This window comes from Stylophora pistillata, chromosome 2 (assembly GCF_964205215.1).
Source record: "Stylophora pistillata chromosome 2, jaStyPist1.2, whole genome shotgun sequence".
Classification (NCBI taxonomy): domain Eukaryota; kingdom Metazoa; phylum Cnidaria; class Anthozoa; order Scleractinia; family Pocilloporidae; genus Stylophora; species Stylophora pistillata.
Genome location: NC_142520.1, coordinates 17,413,632 through 17,427,897, shown reverse-complemented (window position 1 = coordinate 17,427,897; position 14,266 = coordinate 17,413,632). Strand labels below are relative to the sequence as shown.

Here is a 14,266-nt window from a genome sequence, read left to right as displayed (position 1 = left end):
AGTGAAATTACAGGCCAGCTGGTAAATTGCTTGCGTAAATTAAATTCCTTAAACGAATATTATGCAGCCATTATTTTGACCCGGACTGTGTTGGCGTTATCCATCCGATTTTGAATTTTTAAGAGTCTCTTTCCGACCTTACTCCACATGTAAAGCAAGGGCCTGTCCCATGAGTCGGTCTGTTATTGGAGCGATTTCTTTCATCGCCTTTCTTTTTATGAGACACTCACACTGAAAAGCAGTCACTTGAAATAATTTTACGACCACGAGCTGGAACAACCAAATCTCGTTTGCAGATAGTGATCATAAAATTGCCGCTCGCTTTTCCTGGCCTCCTTTTCAGTTTCTGGGAAAGTATTTGGTGATGTGGTCGGTTATAAATAACTATAACTTAAGTGTGCGGTTATTTAACATCGAAGGAAGTGTAGTAAGTTAATCAGAATGCCAAAAATCCATTGACGCTTGAGAGATGACTAAACACTCTTTTACTGAATGACAGGTTGTTGATCTGAGCGTTCTTCTACACTTTTTTTCCATATTTCCTAACAAAGTCTCTAAGTGATATCATTAGGTTAGTGTTGCATCTTCCTTCTCTGCTCCCAGTGTATACATCAACTTATCAACATCATTGAAAACCTGAGTTGAAAAAGTTAATAGTTGAACAAAATATGTAAAAAAAAAAAAAAAATTAAACAATAGCTAATGAGAGGTCTGGGTAAAAGCAACAACTTGTATTTTTCATTGTGCAAGACCACCCAGGAAAGGAGAGCGATTCTCTCTTGGGTATCGTGAGCGAAAACCAAAGTAATCACATCAGCCTATCATAAGGAAAGGAACTATCACTTAGAACCAACGAGGACTCAAAATTAGAACTGCCCGAGGCGCGGGAAAACGCAGGAGTTCCCAGTTTGCCATTGATTCTAGGTTTGCATCTGATTGGTTGAGGAGGTGTAAAGGGTTTTCTTAGACCAATCACCCAACAGAGTAAGACAAAATCTCGGTGGTCCCGAATTACTTTTGAAGCTCTTGAGAATTGAAACCAAGGGTTACTATCAAAATGCAGAGGTCGGGAGCTCAAATATATACCAGGAGTTCCAGGAGATGGCCAAAATCCATTCAGGAGTAACTGACACTGTCATATACATTCCCCACCTCTCATACATGTAAAGAAATAAGAAAAAAGAAAAAGGCAGAATGCTTGGTAAGACAACTTTTTTCAAACCAGATGTATTGAAAAGTATATTTGGAATAGTTTGAGCGCTATTGTTAGAAGAGTGGAGGTTCCCTTAAACCATTAAGAAATGTCACTTCGGAGCTTTCTCAAAAGGGACTGTTATTGGCATTTTGCAAGGTTTGCTGACATTGCAGTAACCACCAGCGACTTTCCTCAACTTGCATATGAAGATGATAATTTATTGTATGCTACACCTCCGCGTAACGTATGGCACGTGCCAGAATGTGATTATCTGTGTGTGACTCCCACAAATTAAACAACTCTCTCCACCGATCATTAACATCAACACCTTAAGGAAAAAAAACAAACAAACAATAGAAAACATCGTAAAACAAAATGGATCACGTCATGCGTTTCATTCAGCCATGCCAATAATTTCAGTATACAATAATTGCATTACAATGATTAATAATACTTAATTTTAAGGCTTAATCTAGTTGATTCATAGATTATTTGAATGATACCTTAATCTATCTATGGAATAAATTATAGATTGAATGGTTGAATAGTTAGTAGACGGACTGCCAAATGATTTGTAGAACTGATTGTGCATGAACTGATTTAACACGTAATTTTTTAAGTACAGATTTTCTGAAGTAAGAAATTTGGAAAAAAATCAAACTTTGCCATGGTATATAGTTACTAAGGTTAAAGCAAAGAATCACCAACATCACCGAGCGGCTGTCCATGAACTAAGACTTACGGCTCAATCAACAATTTCAGTGACTCAATCGGCCATCACAATTTATATTTGTTTCAGTTAATTTCAAAACACTTTAATCGGTTTCTTTCAACTTGTTACTACACAGTAAAAAATGAGCATGTTTGTGTCTACTTTTCCAGTTATCAGTGGTGAACGGTACCCTAATATTATGATAACTCACTCAAACAGCAGCACATATATCCCTCGAATGGTTAAGTAAACCATTTAAAAGTCGATTTATTTTTCAGAGAAGAAAACTTGTCAGCAGTATATATGATTTCAAAACAATTGTGCCACACAAAAAGGCCATGGAAATTTCCATGTAGTACTAATTCACGTATACTTAACATTATCAATCATTGTTAAACAAAATTGAAAGGGTACATGGAAATTTTCATGTAATACCCATTTACGCGTAAGAAAATAATTTCAAACACTTTTGGCCATTAAACGGGTCCATGGAAATTTCCATGTACAGGTAATACTTACTCGCGTATACAAAACGTATCAAACATCCTTAATCAAAACAGGTACACAGAAATTTCCAAATAATACTCATTTACGTATACAAACAGTATCAATCATTCAGAACCAATTTAAACAGGTACAAGGAAATTTTCATGTAATACTTTTACGATTTCATTATGCCGGATAGTGCCTCACCAAAATGATTTATGGAAATTTCCATGAAATATTTATCCACGTATACAAACAGTATCAAACAGTCCTGACCAAAACGGTACCGGTACGTGGAAATATCCATGTAATACTCTTTCACGCGCAAAAAAGAAGAATAATTTCAAACTTTCTTGGCCCAAAATGGGTGTATGGAATTTTATAGTGACAAGTTTATAGTGTCCAAAACTCCTTTTCAAAACAAGTTTATGGAAATTTTCATGTAATACTCATTCGAATATTCAAAATAGTATCTGTTTTATGTTAAAAGCAGGTCCATGGAAATTTCCATGTCATACCCAATCACGGAAGTAATTACAAACATTTTAGGCTACACTGGGTCCATAGAAATGTTTAAGTAATACTCAACTGTTATTCATGTGCGTAAAGTAAGTATCAAACATTCTCTGATAAAAGTGTCTCAATAGGGTAATGGTTTTTATGGCTAACGGCAAATTTCTTTCCCATGCGTTCAAATGAAAAAAATCTCGCGCTTAACTTTTTTTAAGACAAACGGTCAAAATTTGTCCATTTTTTCGCCTAACGGCTAAATTTGTTTGCTTTTTAACGGCTAACGGTCAACCTAATTGAAATGACTCTTGATCTGTTCGAAACTTTCACTCAAACAATTTTTCCAGCGAAGGGATCATAAATCTACATTTAGTGCGATTGTTTTGCTAAACAAATTCTCCACTCGTCGTTATCTGTAGACCCTGATCCCGGCTTGCATGTTGAACGGCTCAGCGTGACAGCTTCTTTCCTAAGACCAGAAACAGGCTTCTAGTCCCTATATACGGATAATAAGTTCACGTTCCTTTGAACCAACAGTTTCAGGCAGAAACTCACTGAAACACATAAAAATAAGGGATAAACAAGTTATTACTTTTTGCAGCTATTGGCATTGTTTACATATGTTTTGACGGCAGGTTACTGCAAGTCAGTAATTTTGTCTCACTTCTTATGGCAATTTAGTAACTGTATTATGGCATATAAAATAAAGGAGTCAATGTCTGTAAAATGTGCAACTTAACTACATTTTATTTGTATAAATGTGTCTTACCCAGAGTATACGAGTCTCCCAACAATAATAGAACCCCTCTTGGAGGCACGAAAACCTTTATGATGTGCTGCATGAGATCCACCTCATTCTCAGCCACAAACCAATTTGGGGCACTTTTCCATGGTGTGCCAAAAATAATGACACTGGCTCTTACGTTTACGTTTGTCGACGTAGACGCCGTAATCGACAAGGTCTCAGCATCAAAAAAAATGGTTCACTTGGTTGTACCGAAATAGTGTTTGACTCATCCTCACCTCACCGTTTTTTGGCTTGATTTTCCTTGCAGCCATTGGTAGAGGAACTATTTGCAGGTCGTTTGTCAGAACTTGACGTGGGGAACAATTCTACTTCTAGTAATTTTCTGCCTTGTTTTCCAAATCTTGAAATCTCAGAAATTTCTCGGTACAATAGTTTATTGAGGTCGTTGGTGCAATTTAAGAAAGACTTGAAACGTCCGGGAGAAGACTTTTTCTGAGGTGTATTTTACCTAAGAAACTATGAATGCCGTTTGAAATACCATAAAACCATTTTACCGTATCTTTTACGAAATACTTTGGTCTGGAAAGTAAATTCGATTGAAAATGCGGCATCGCCGGCTCCGTCCAAACACGTTTAGCAGAAACAGAGACCAGAAGCGGAACTTTCTTGCGGAATTTTGAAAAGTGTTACAGATTGATTGCTATTGTGCTCGCATTGCGAAATGCTTTAAATTTGTCTGGGAAATTTCATGTAAAAGGTAGCAAAAATTGAGAGTGAATGGTCAGAGTAAGCTAAACGTCGAAAGGAGGGAAATCGATTGCCATAGACAGGCCAAGTTTACTCAGTGCGGACCTTTTTGGAAGCCAAATCAAATGCAGCTAGTCTAAGAAACAAAAAAAAAGTTTTCCATCAAACTTATTTTTCTATTGCACGATAGCAAATGATCCTTATCTCGTACAAACTCAAAATGATCTTTCTTAGAGCAAATTCTCTTTTCTTCTGACTGAAGCTTAATTTTTCAGAAACGAAACGTACCTTGAGTTTCCTTCGATCTTCACTCGAGGGCTTCATGTGAACAACAGACCCAGGATCAGTGCCATCCTGCGCTAGAATGGATGATTTATTGTAATGATGCAGTGTGCCGGCGCACCTCTCTGTTTTATGCTTTCGCGAAGTACCACTTTCTGTCGGAATCGTGCCTCTTTTCCCTTTTTCTTTCCTTCGAGTAGGGTAGCGAGGACCGTCTACCACGTGTTGTTGCCATATCTTTTCACTGACTAAATTTCTTGAGCCTGGCTTGTCAAATAGCTGACCTGCATGAACCGTGAAGAATGTGCGACCACCATTTTGAATTGAGATAATTTAAGCCGTATCGTTTGTTTATTGGTTAATATGCACACCCCATAAGAAATTGTTTTGTATGCCCGATGACGTAGGAGTTTTGAAATTTCCGACAGCCGCATTACGCTGTTGAGGAAACTGTTAGTTTTTTCAAACTGAAAGAGGAATACATGAACGGCTATGGATATTATGGATTCCTCTAGTTCGGTTGCAGAAGAGCCACTGTCATTCTCGACTCTTTCAAGTCTCGCCGAAGATCCTTTGGTAGAAACATTAGGTACTGAAGAAAGCTTTGAGAGCCGAGCTACGAGAATAGAAGAGTCAGCCGAGGAGGTATTTCAACCTCTCTTAGCAACCAAGCCTGCTAAACGGGAAAGGGAAGCCTTAATCGAGTACCGAATCGTTAGACTCTTCAAGAGCTGAAACACCACTCTCGCCTGAGCACAGAGCTTCCAAAGAGTAAGAAGTAGAAACTTCTAGCGCTGCAGGCTCTGAGGACGATTACAATGTGGTCCTTTTTGAAAATGAAGGCTTTACCTCGGTGTAAAAACCTCAAAGCTGACGTCACCAAAATTAAGGCACCGACATCGTTAGATCGCTCGAACGACAGATCGCTGGATGGATAGAAGCAAAGATCGATGGATCAATAGAGCGTTAGATCGATAGGGCGGTAGATCGCTGGATCGATGGATCAATAGATCGTTAGATCGATAGAGTGGTAGATCGCTAGATCGATGGATCAATAGATCGTTAGATCGATAGAGCGTAGATCGCTGGATCGATGGATCAATGGATAGTTAGATCGATAGAGTGGTGGATCGCTGGATCAATAGATCGTTAGATCGATAGACCGGTAGATAGATGGATCAATAGATCGTTAGATCGATAGAGCGGTCGATCGCTAGATCGATGAATCAGTAGATCGTTAGATCGATAGAGCGGTAGATCGCTGGATCGATCGATCAATAGATCGCTAAGAAGCGTTGCGTGACGACACTAAATAAGCCTGTGTTTGATGGAAATAGATCGTTGAATCGATGGATTGATGGATAATAAGATTTACATAATTAGTTTATCGTTGCTTCACTGTAAGTGATAAAAAATCCAAAAACAACATAAAAAACTTTAGTTTGATCCCTCAAAGTTGATCTAATGTATTCTTCTTTACTTTCGATACCTTGACAATCCTGGGACGAGACTTTTCGTTAACTGATTGACTTTATTATTTCCTTTTATGTAATGTTATTGCTGCCTTTTCGCGCGGATTTCAACCTGGTCTAAGCTGTTCACGACCGCGCTCGAAGTCCTTGTCCTTTTGCGAGTTGTCTTTGCAACGTTTTGTTTTTTAATATGAGTTCTTTCGTTGAGATAAAATCTGTCGATGATTTGGAGTCAAAATTGGCAGACATCAAGACTCCCTGGGATGAGATAGCCCCTCGAAATATCCAAGGCTGACTAGATACATTCGCCAAGAGCCATGGCTCAACGCGTGATTTGCTCCTCACTGGAATGTTACCGTGTACCGGAGCACTAATAGGGGACACCACTGTAAAAATTTTCGATTCTTGGAAAGAAAATGGTAATTTGTTTTTTGTTGGTCTTGCCCCGTCTGGAGCGGGCAAACGTCCAGCCTGTAACATCGCCTGTGTCAATCCACTTATTTCGCACTTGGAGCCGCGCGTCCAGCGAAGCATTTTGGTCAATGAGACTTCTTTGAATGGCCTTTTCAATCATTTTGTCAACTTTCAGACAGGGGCCGACAGATCACATGTACCCCTTCTTTGCATCGACGAAGGCTACACTTTCATGCAAAAATTGATCAGTACATCCAAGTCTGTCTCGAAAACCTCACTTACTATGGAGCGTATCTGCAAACTCTACGACGTTGACTATTGGTAAACTGTTAAGGGAATGGGAAAACGCGTAGGAGTACAATGTGCTAAAATGACGATGTCAATCTTCACGACGCCGCGGCGATTTCTGACCGAAATATGGCCCAAGGTCGTTTCCTGTAAAAACGGCCTAGCTGACAGGATACTCTTCCTGTGCCAAGAACGCGTGCGGAGGGAGATCAAAGAAATAGAAGTGTTTTCAACACAGCTTGTGGAAGAAAGGGCTGTGAAGAGCCTCGGAACAGTGTACGAACAAATAGATGTCGAACACCACCAAGAGAACGCTATTGAATACACTTTAAGTGCTGGAGCAAGAGAGGTATTCTATAAATACTGCGAGGGGAAAAACCAAGAAGCCTCGCAATCGGCTGCTGGGATTTTCTGGTGATGGCTTACAATTCCTATTCCCCACCCAAATACCATTTCTGCCATTTTTAGTCTCCTTTTTTCCCATTTCTAAATTTTTTTTTGTTTCTGTTCTGTTTGTTCCTGTGATTCCCAATTCCAGTGACCCAAATCTCATTTTGTAAGTGGAAGAAAATTAGTAAATAAATAAATAACTAAATTATTGAATAGCTGAATTCATTCATGCATGAATGAATGAGTGAGTGAATGAATGGGTGAATGACTGAATGAGTGAATGAATAAATGATTGAATGAATGAATGAATGAATAAGTGAATGATTGAATGCATGTATGTATGAATGAATTAATCAATTAAAAATGAGTACGTGAGTGAGTGAGTGACTGACTGACTGACTGAATGAATGGCTGACTAGACTGACTGACTCACTGACTGACTGAATGAATGAATGAATGAATGATGGCAAAGTTTTGGGAGCCACCATTATAGGATAAAATCTAGCGCAAAAAATATAATGTTGTCCAATGCTGCAATTTTTGCTTTTTCCACCCTGTGAAGGAACTACAGGACTAAAAATTACTGATAGCATTAGACTTATCTCTTTCCAAACCTATTGATCCGAGATATCAATTTGATATTGATTCAAAATATTATATTTTCACATTGTTTGAAGGTCAAGCAAGGCAGCACATCAGTACGAATGTCAGTAACAGATGAGGATGTAAAGCAGAGAATTTTAACATTGCTCGGCCCCTACTGCAGTTCAAAGAGAGTTTACAACAGCTTTTCATCTAGTTCGCGCCCAACACCGAAGAAAACTGAAGAGTGTATGAGGGACCTAGAGACAGCATCTCTTGGTCAGGTGAATAAACTTGGGAAGTCAACAGTCTTCTACAAGACTCTTCCAAACATCCTTATCCATTCACAACACCGTCTAGGGAACCTGAATATGTCTTTGGAGCAATACAAGGAGAAATTTCTTAAGTATGATGACCTCCTAACATCATCCCAGAAAGAGGCAATGCTAGACAACCATCCAAAGCTTCAAGAGTTGAGACAATATTTTATATCACAAAATGTAGAACTATAGACTGTCCATGTTTTTAAATTCCATATAATGTACATAATATACCTCCCCATATGGAAGGTATTTTTCAAAACCACCCTTCCCCTGTCTATTTTTGGTCTCAAAGAGCCCACCCCCTCCCCAGGAGATTCCAATGCCTTCTGTGTGGGAAGCAGAGGTATAGAGATTTCTTGAAGTACTGGTACACATTAGCAGATTACTGCAGTCAAAAGTTGCAATTCCCAAAAAAGTCAATGAGCAATGTCAGTATTGTCTTTATATACTATTTGCTGCCAGACAGATTATAACTCAGACTTTCTAACATGGTCAAACATTGTCTCTTTAGAAACAGTTACTGTACCACCGTCACCAGTTGTTAAAATACTGTTGTGCTGGAGAAAATGAAACAGAATATGTACTCTTATTTTGCACACATACATTGTTAAGTTTTTCAAGTTTATTTACCAGTTAAGCGAACCAAGAGTAAAGAAGTAACCCTGAAATTTAAATTCTGTTGTATTTATAATTACCTGATCATATTTCTACATATTTATTTATTTTCATTCATATTGACATGAATCAGGAACAAGATGATTATCATGACTGCAAAGTAGAATAATTACCAGTACTTTGTAGAAGCAGTATCCTGAGTTATGCTACAGTAATAAACTGTTCCAGGTACTGTTAAAATCCCCCAAAAGGGGCTGAGTATAAATTTCACTTATTCACACAAACAAAATTTCTTAAAGTTAATGATAAAATTAATAATCAAACTTTTTTTATAATATAGTTAATAATAAGATAAAACTTGAACATGGTATAATGCATTATAGCAAGCTTAGTGTTACTGTTGCTGTTTCAGGTTCTGCAAAAACCCATAACAAAACCAATATTTAGATATATTTGTTATTTCTAAAAACATATTTCTTATAATAAAATGTAAATTAGCTAAAAATGAAACAGTGAAATGGTATTTATCTTTGCAAAATGCAATTATTTGGTTTGAGTAAAAGTGTCATTCTGTGTCATGCTAAACTTGTGAACTGTTCCAGGTACATTAGAAATAGAAGGATGGAGTGTTCCCTGTACTCAGGTAACTAATGTATCACACGAAGAGAAGTAACAAAACTCAAATGTCTAATAGGAGATCTGCCATCCAACCTTCTTTTTTCTCAAAATTATAACTTTCCAACGTGTTTAGTCTTTCGCACAGTCTGGGAAGTAGTGTAGTATTTGTACTTTTTTTGCGAATTACTCCTACTACAGGAGGCAAACTTTGATAATAAACAAGACTATTGATTGCACATGAAGTAGGATGATGGCAGGAATAATGCACATTTTGTTTACAATATAGAAAAAATATTCATTAATGCGCTTTAGTAGGGTGCAAAGAAATTGCAATTTTGCAGCTTTCCCTTTACTGAAATCCTTTTCAATGTCTAAATATTTAACTTCCAGTAAAAACTAATCTGAAAACCATTACTTGCTTGTCGGGCTACTGGGAGGCCCAGATCCACTAGCCTTGGGCTATCTGACTGGCAGTTCTTCGCACACTAATTGTTCTAGCAGCATTGTAAATAAACAACAACAAAACCTCATCTGTTGAACCTTACTCAAGCAACTGTCAATCTAATAAATATTATAACCAACTTAAGGTGATATTAAGTGATCTCTGCCAATCTAGAACCAATTAAGCCTCACCTACTCCCTTAACAAAGTCTGAAAAACATTATTATCATTGAGAAAAGAGATTACCTTTCTCGTTATCTGCTCATGACTTTTGTTATGAATACTATTGTTATCAACTAACTGTGAATACTGTGATGCAATGGCACCAATGTCATTGTCATTTCCACCTTTAGTTAGGTTCAACTGGATTACGTGGATAAGCACTAGTTCTTCTAGGAATGTCCATTTGCTGACATTGTCCTCGGAGTGGGGTCGCCTGAGTAAAAACTGCTTTCCAGACATGACCTCGGTCGTTAATTCACGGGATCGTCGTTTCCTTGAGCCCACCTGGGTGGGAGAGCTCCTTTACTCTTTCTTGGCTTTTTTTCCATGAGGGTTTTCACATCCTATGCATTGACACCTGTCACTACAACACTTTGAAAGCACTTACATCGATTTTTAAAGCTATCACATGAGGTTATATTGGACTGTTTCTTTCTGGCGCCTTGCCCACAACGAGAACATTCGATGCTGGGTGTATCTTTGTTATCACAGGATGACAGTTTTTTAATGCAGTCTGAAGGTGACTGGCTGCCTGTGATGTGGGCAAGAGCATCATAGTGCCCTGCTCCTGAATGGTCGAAAGCAATGAAAATTGGCAGAGAGTAAATAGTTTCCCGTTGGTATCACTGGTAGACTTTCCATTTGAGATATCACAACAAGTGAAAGCCTCAGCAAGTTTGCCATGGTAAGAGGCATAGAAATGCCTAGATCAGATGCAAAGCGTCCATCAGCAAGAAACAACAGAGCCTCGTGATTGACTGTTTGTTCGGTTCCGATAAATGGTTGGTACTCCTCTGGATGCGACATCCACTCATGTACAGTTAGTTCTCGTAGTCTGGAACTCATTCCATTTTTGTCTTTACAAGTCATTAGTCCAAGTGAGTCAAGATGACTGGCTAAATCACTTGATACTGGTACATTTGGAATAATGCTGTTCATAATTGAATGTGCAACAGACAGGAAGAAGCAGTTTCCATTCGGTGGGACACTGACACGGACCATGTTGTGGTTTGATATAACATCATCGAGAGTAGAAGGTTCTTTACTGCTTACTAAGCCAGAGTGGAAGAGGGTCAGGCTACTTTTTGTGGAGAAAATAAAATTTGGATTAAGTTTTGCATACAGACTAAGCGACTCGATATGCTGACAAAGATTGACCATACATCTGGACGAGTTAATAACTGACTCTTGCAGTTTTTCACTCAAAGGACGCAGGTGTGCCTGAGCTGAAAAGTAATCTGCATTACTAGGTTCATCTTCATCTTATGCCGTATATGAAATATCACATGTTACATCTAAGAAAACGTTCAATTTATCCAAGATTGTCACCTCGTAGTCTGCTTGTCCAATATTGCTACAAGTGTCTCCACTTTCATCCCCATTTAGCGAGCCAGGAGTAGCTTGAAAATTACAATAATCATTGGTTGCTTTTTTACTGCTTTCCAGATGGTCAAAATAAGATTGAATTGGTGGTGTTACTCTTATCTTTTTTTGATCTTCAACTGAACGTATTTGCTTTTCATTCCACACGTAAAAGAAGATGCCAAGAAGTGCCAACGCAAACTGAATACCAAGCCGTGACTTACTCAAGGTCTTATTTAAGATTCTATGAATCCCTTTATTTCGACTCATACCTCCAGAGGGTGGAATATCTGATAAACAACCCCTTCGGACATGAACTTATAATTTTTGAATTTCGATTAAAGCACTCTGGGGGATAACTTTTGTTCCTTCATATTCTACAGATTTCCACTGTATAAGAAAGCTATCAATGTTTTTCTCAATAATACTCGCTGATGGAGTTGGCTTAGCTCTTTTCATTCCACGATCTGTTGGGTCCCTCAGAATCAATTTAAAGTCATGCAGAATTGCGTGCGCAGTTTCTGTAGTGGCCCACTGCCACCCTTCTATGGTATTTTTGTCACTTCTCTCTGTATTGCATTGAAAGATCAAGCTGTATTGACACTCCATCAAAAACAGTATTCAGTTTGTGCCTCCACTGGCAACAGTGGTCAATATAGTAACGGTCTACAACACAACCTTTAGTGGCAAGTCTGTCTTTTAAACTGGTCAACAGATCTTCCACTTTATCAAACGCTGTTCCCTTGCAAAGTTTCCAGGCTAAAGCTATGCCGACTTCGTTCATAACTATAAATAAACAGTTATACAGCTGTATCCACTTTCCCTCAAACCAAAAGCCGATATTTGCAGACACTTTAAATGTATGATCAGCACTTAGTGAAGAAGCTCTCATCTGACACATCCTTCTGTGGTAGAGATGTTCTTTTTCAAAGTATCCCATAATATAACAGCAAGTTGAGACTTTTTCTCCAAAATTGCAGCCTTTCGGTGAAAAACTTGGAGACTTTTCGGGGCTTTTGTTCTTCTCAGTGAGGAAACACATCTTTCGTATACCATACTCGTCAAAGAGACTTTGATGCCAAACAACTTGGACATCAGAAATTGTCATCCCCGCGCTTATGTGCGAGGTGAGGATCCGGAACAATTCTCTTGTGATTCCAATCTTGTGAAATAACAGATACGCAGCCTTGACTTTTTATTGAGGACAGAGACAACTATTAATCAGGAGATTATTAGTTAATCATTAAGTAATCTTATAATTGTTAGTTGTCTCTATTCTCATCACCTGTTTAATTAAAATTGTAAGGAGAGATTCTGTCTTGGTCACTACTGGGCACCAGAATAGCAACTTTTGCCAATCTCAGACCACGAGAGAAAAGCTACAGAGTTAGAATTTAAATAGCACCATAACGAGGTCACTGTAATGAGTATTTATCTTCAAGATGTACAATCTTGTACAAACTTACATGAAATATTTCGCACTTCTAGAGAGAAAAAAAATCTTACAATAATTTCATTCTCCTCGGTCATATAGCTTCAGATAGCATGAAGTGAATGAGACTGTGTGAGCCACTATCCCATGGCTGGAAAACAGTTGCAGAACAGGTTATCACAGAGTGTCTCGTCAGGAGTCCTGACAATAAAAAATAATTCATTCAAAATCTGGAATTAAGGTTCCATGGTCAAATGTCCAGGTTTTGTTGGCTGAACTCGATCAGTCTGTGTGTGTTGTGTTTTCAGTGTTCGTGTTGTGTTTTCAGTGTTTGTGTTGTGTTTTCAGTTTGTATGTGTTGTGTTTTCATTTTGTGTGTTGTGTTTTTATTTTGTGTGTGTTGTGTTTTGCATTTATGGGTCACCGTAGGAAGTTACACAACATGAGAAGAAGTATTTGTTGAATTGTTCTGTGAGGGTATATCAAAGGATAATTAAATTGAAGTATAGAGCAGGTCGGTATTTATCAATGTTTTCTCATAATAAACCCATTTGTCTTTGTAAGAGTCAGACACGTATCAAACTATTGTAAATTTCAACTGAGTTCAGATATAGAGAAAAACCGTGGTCCTACTCCAATCTACGTTGACCCTAGCAAAAATATAACGGCACCATATAGCCAAGCTAATGAGTTGGTATTTGGACAAAATTCAGGACAACAGTGTGCTGCAATGAGTTTATGCTCTTTGATTTACAATAATAAACAAGGAATCAATTCTGCTAGTAGTCTGTTGTCATAAAACAATATTGGAAATCAGTTGTATTCAAGTTTGTCGCAGTTAGCCAAACAATCATTTTTAATGAATAAAGGCTGATAGTTTCTAAAGAAACTGTTTGGGAGCTGCGTCGGTGGGGGTAATGAAATAATTTGGATATATCAACAAGGTTGAAATGGTAAATTGGTCACCGTAACCATTACAAAAGCTGACGTTTCGAGTGTTAGCCCTTCGCTCCGACAAAGGGCTAACGCTCAAAACGTCAGCTTTTGTAATCGTTACGGTGGCCAATTTACCTTTTCAACTTTTTTGATATATCCAAATCATTTTTAATGCAGACAGAACTACCCACATTTTGAAATGTGTTGGAGACTGAGTATGAACTTCAATACAGTGAAAGTTACACTGGAACTATTCATCAAGAAGCTACAATAGAAGGATATCAGTAATTTACCTCCTTAGATAGAGCCTTTTTCACTTATAGCCAAAAATTTCAACAATTTTGTCTTGACAATAGGATGTACTGCAGTTGCTACCTATTGCAAAGGCAATGTGGGCTTGAAAATATTCGATTCTCATGCCAGGGGTATTTATGGTAGAAGCCATTCTCAAGGTACATGTGTGCTGCTTGAAGTATCATCACTGAATAGCT

General features: G+C 38.1%; 1 protein-coding gene and 2 pseudogenes across 1 annotated transcript in view; 1 reads left to right on the top strand and 2 right to left on the bottom strand.

The window, feature by feature from the left end:
• Positions 1–1,376: 1,376 nt before the first annotated feature.
• The window catches only part of LOC111319710 (tetratricopeptide repeat protein 38), a 31,716-nt gene continuing 18,826 nt past the window's right edge, over positions 1,377–14,266 (bottom strand). Inside the window, exon 10 of the mRNA XM_088750399.1 lies at positions 1,377–1,523. Coding sequence (XP_088606525.1) covers positions 1,423–1,523 — 101 coding nt within the window. The 3' untranslated portion in view covers positions 1,377–1,422. The remainder of the gene's footprint in view (positions 1,524–14,266) is intronic.
• LOC148737469 (uncharacterized) lies at positions 6,343–7,272 on the top strand (annotated as a pseudogene).
• On the bottom strand, positions 9,813–12,937 carry LOC148737468 (uncharacterized; annotated as a pseudogene).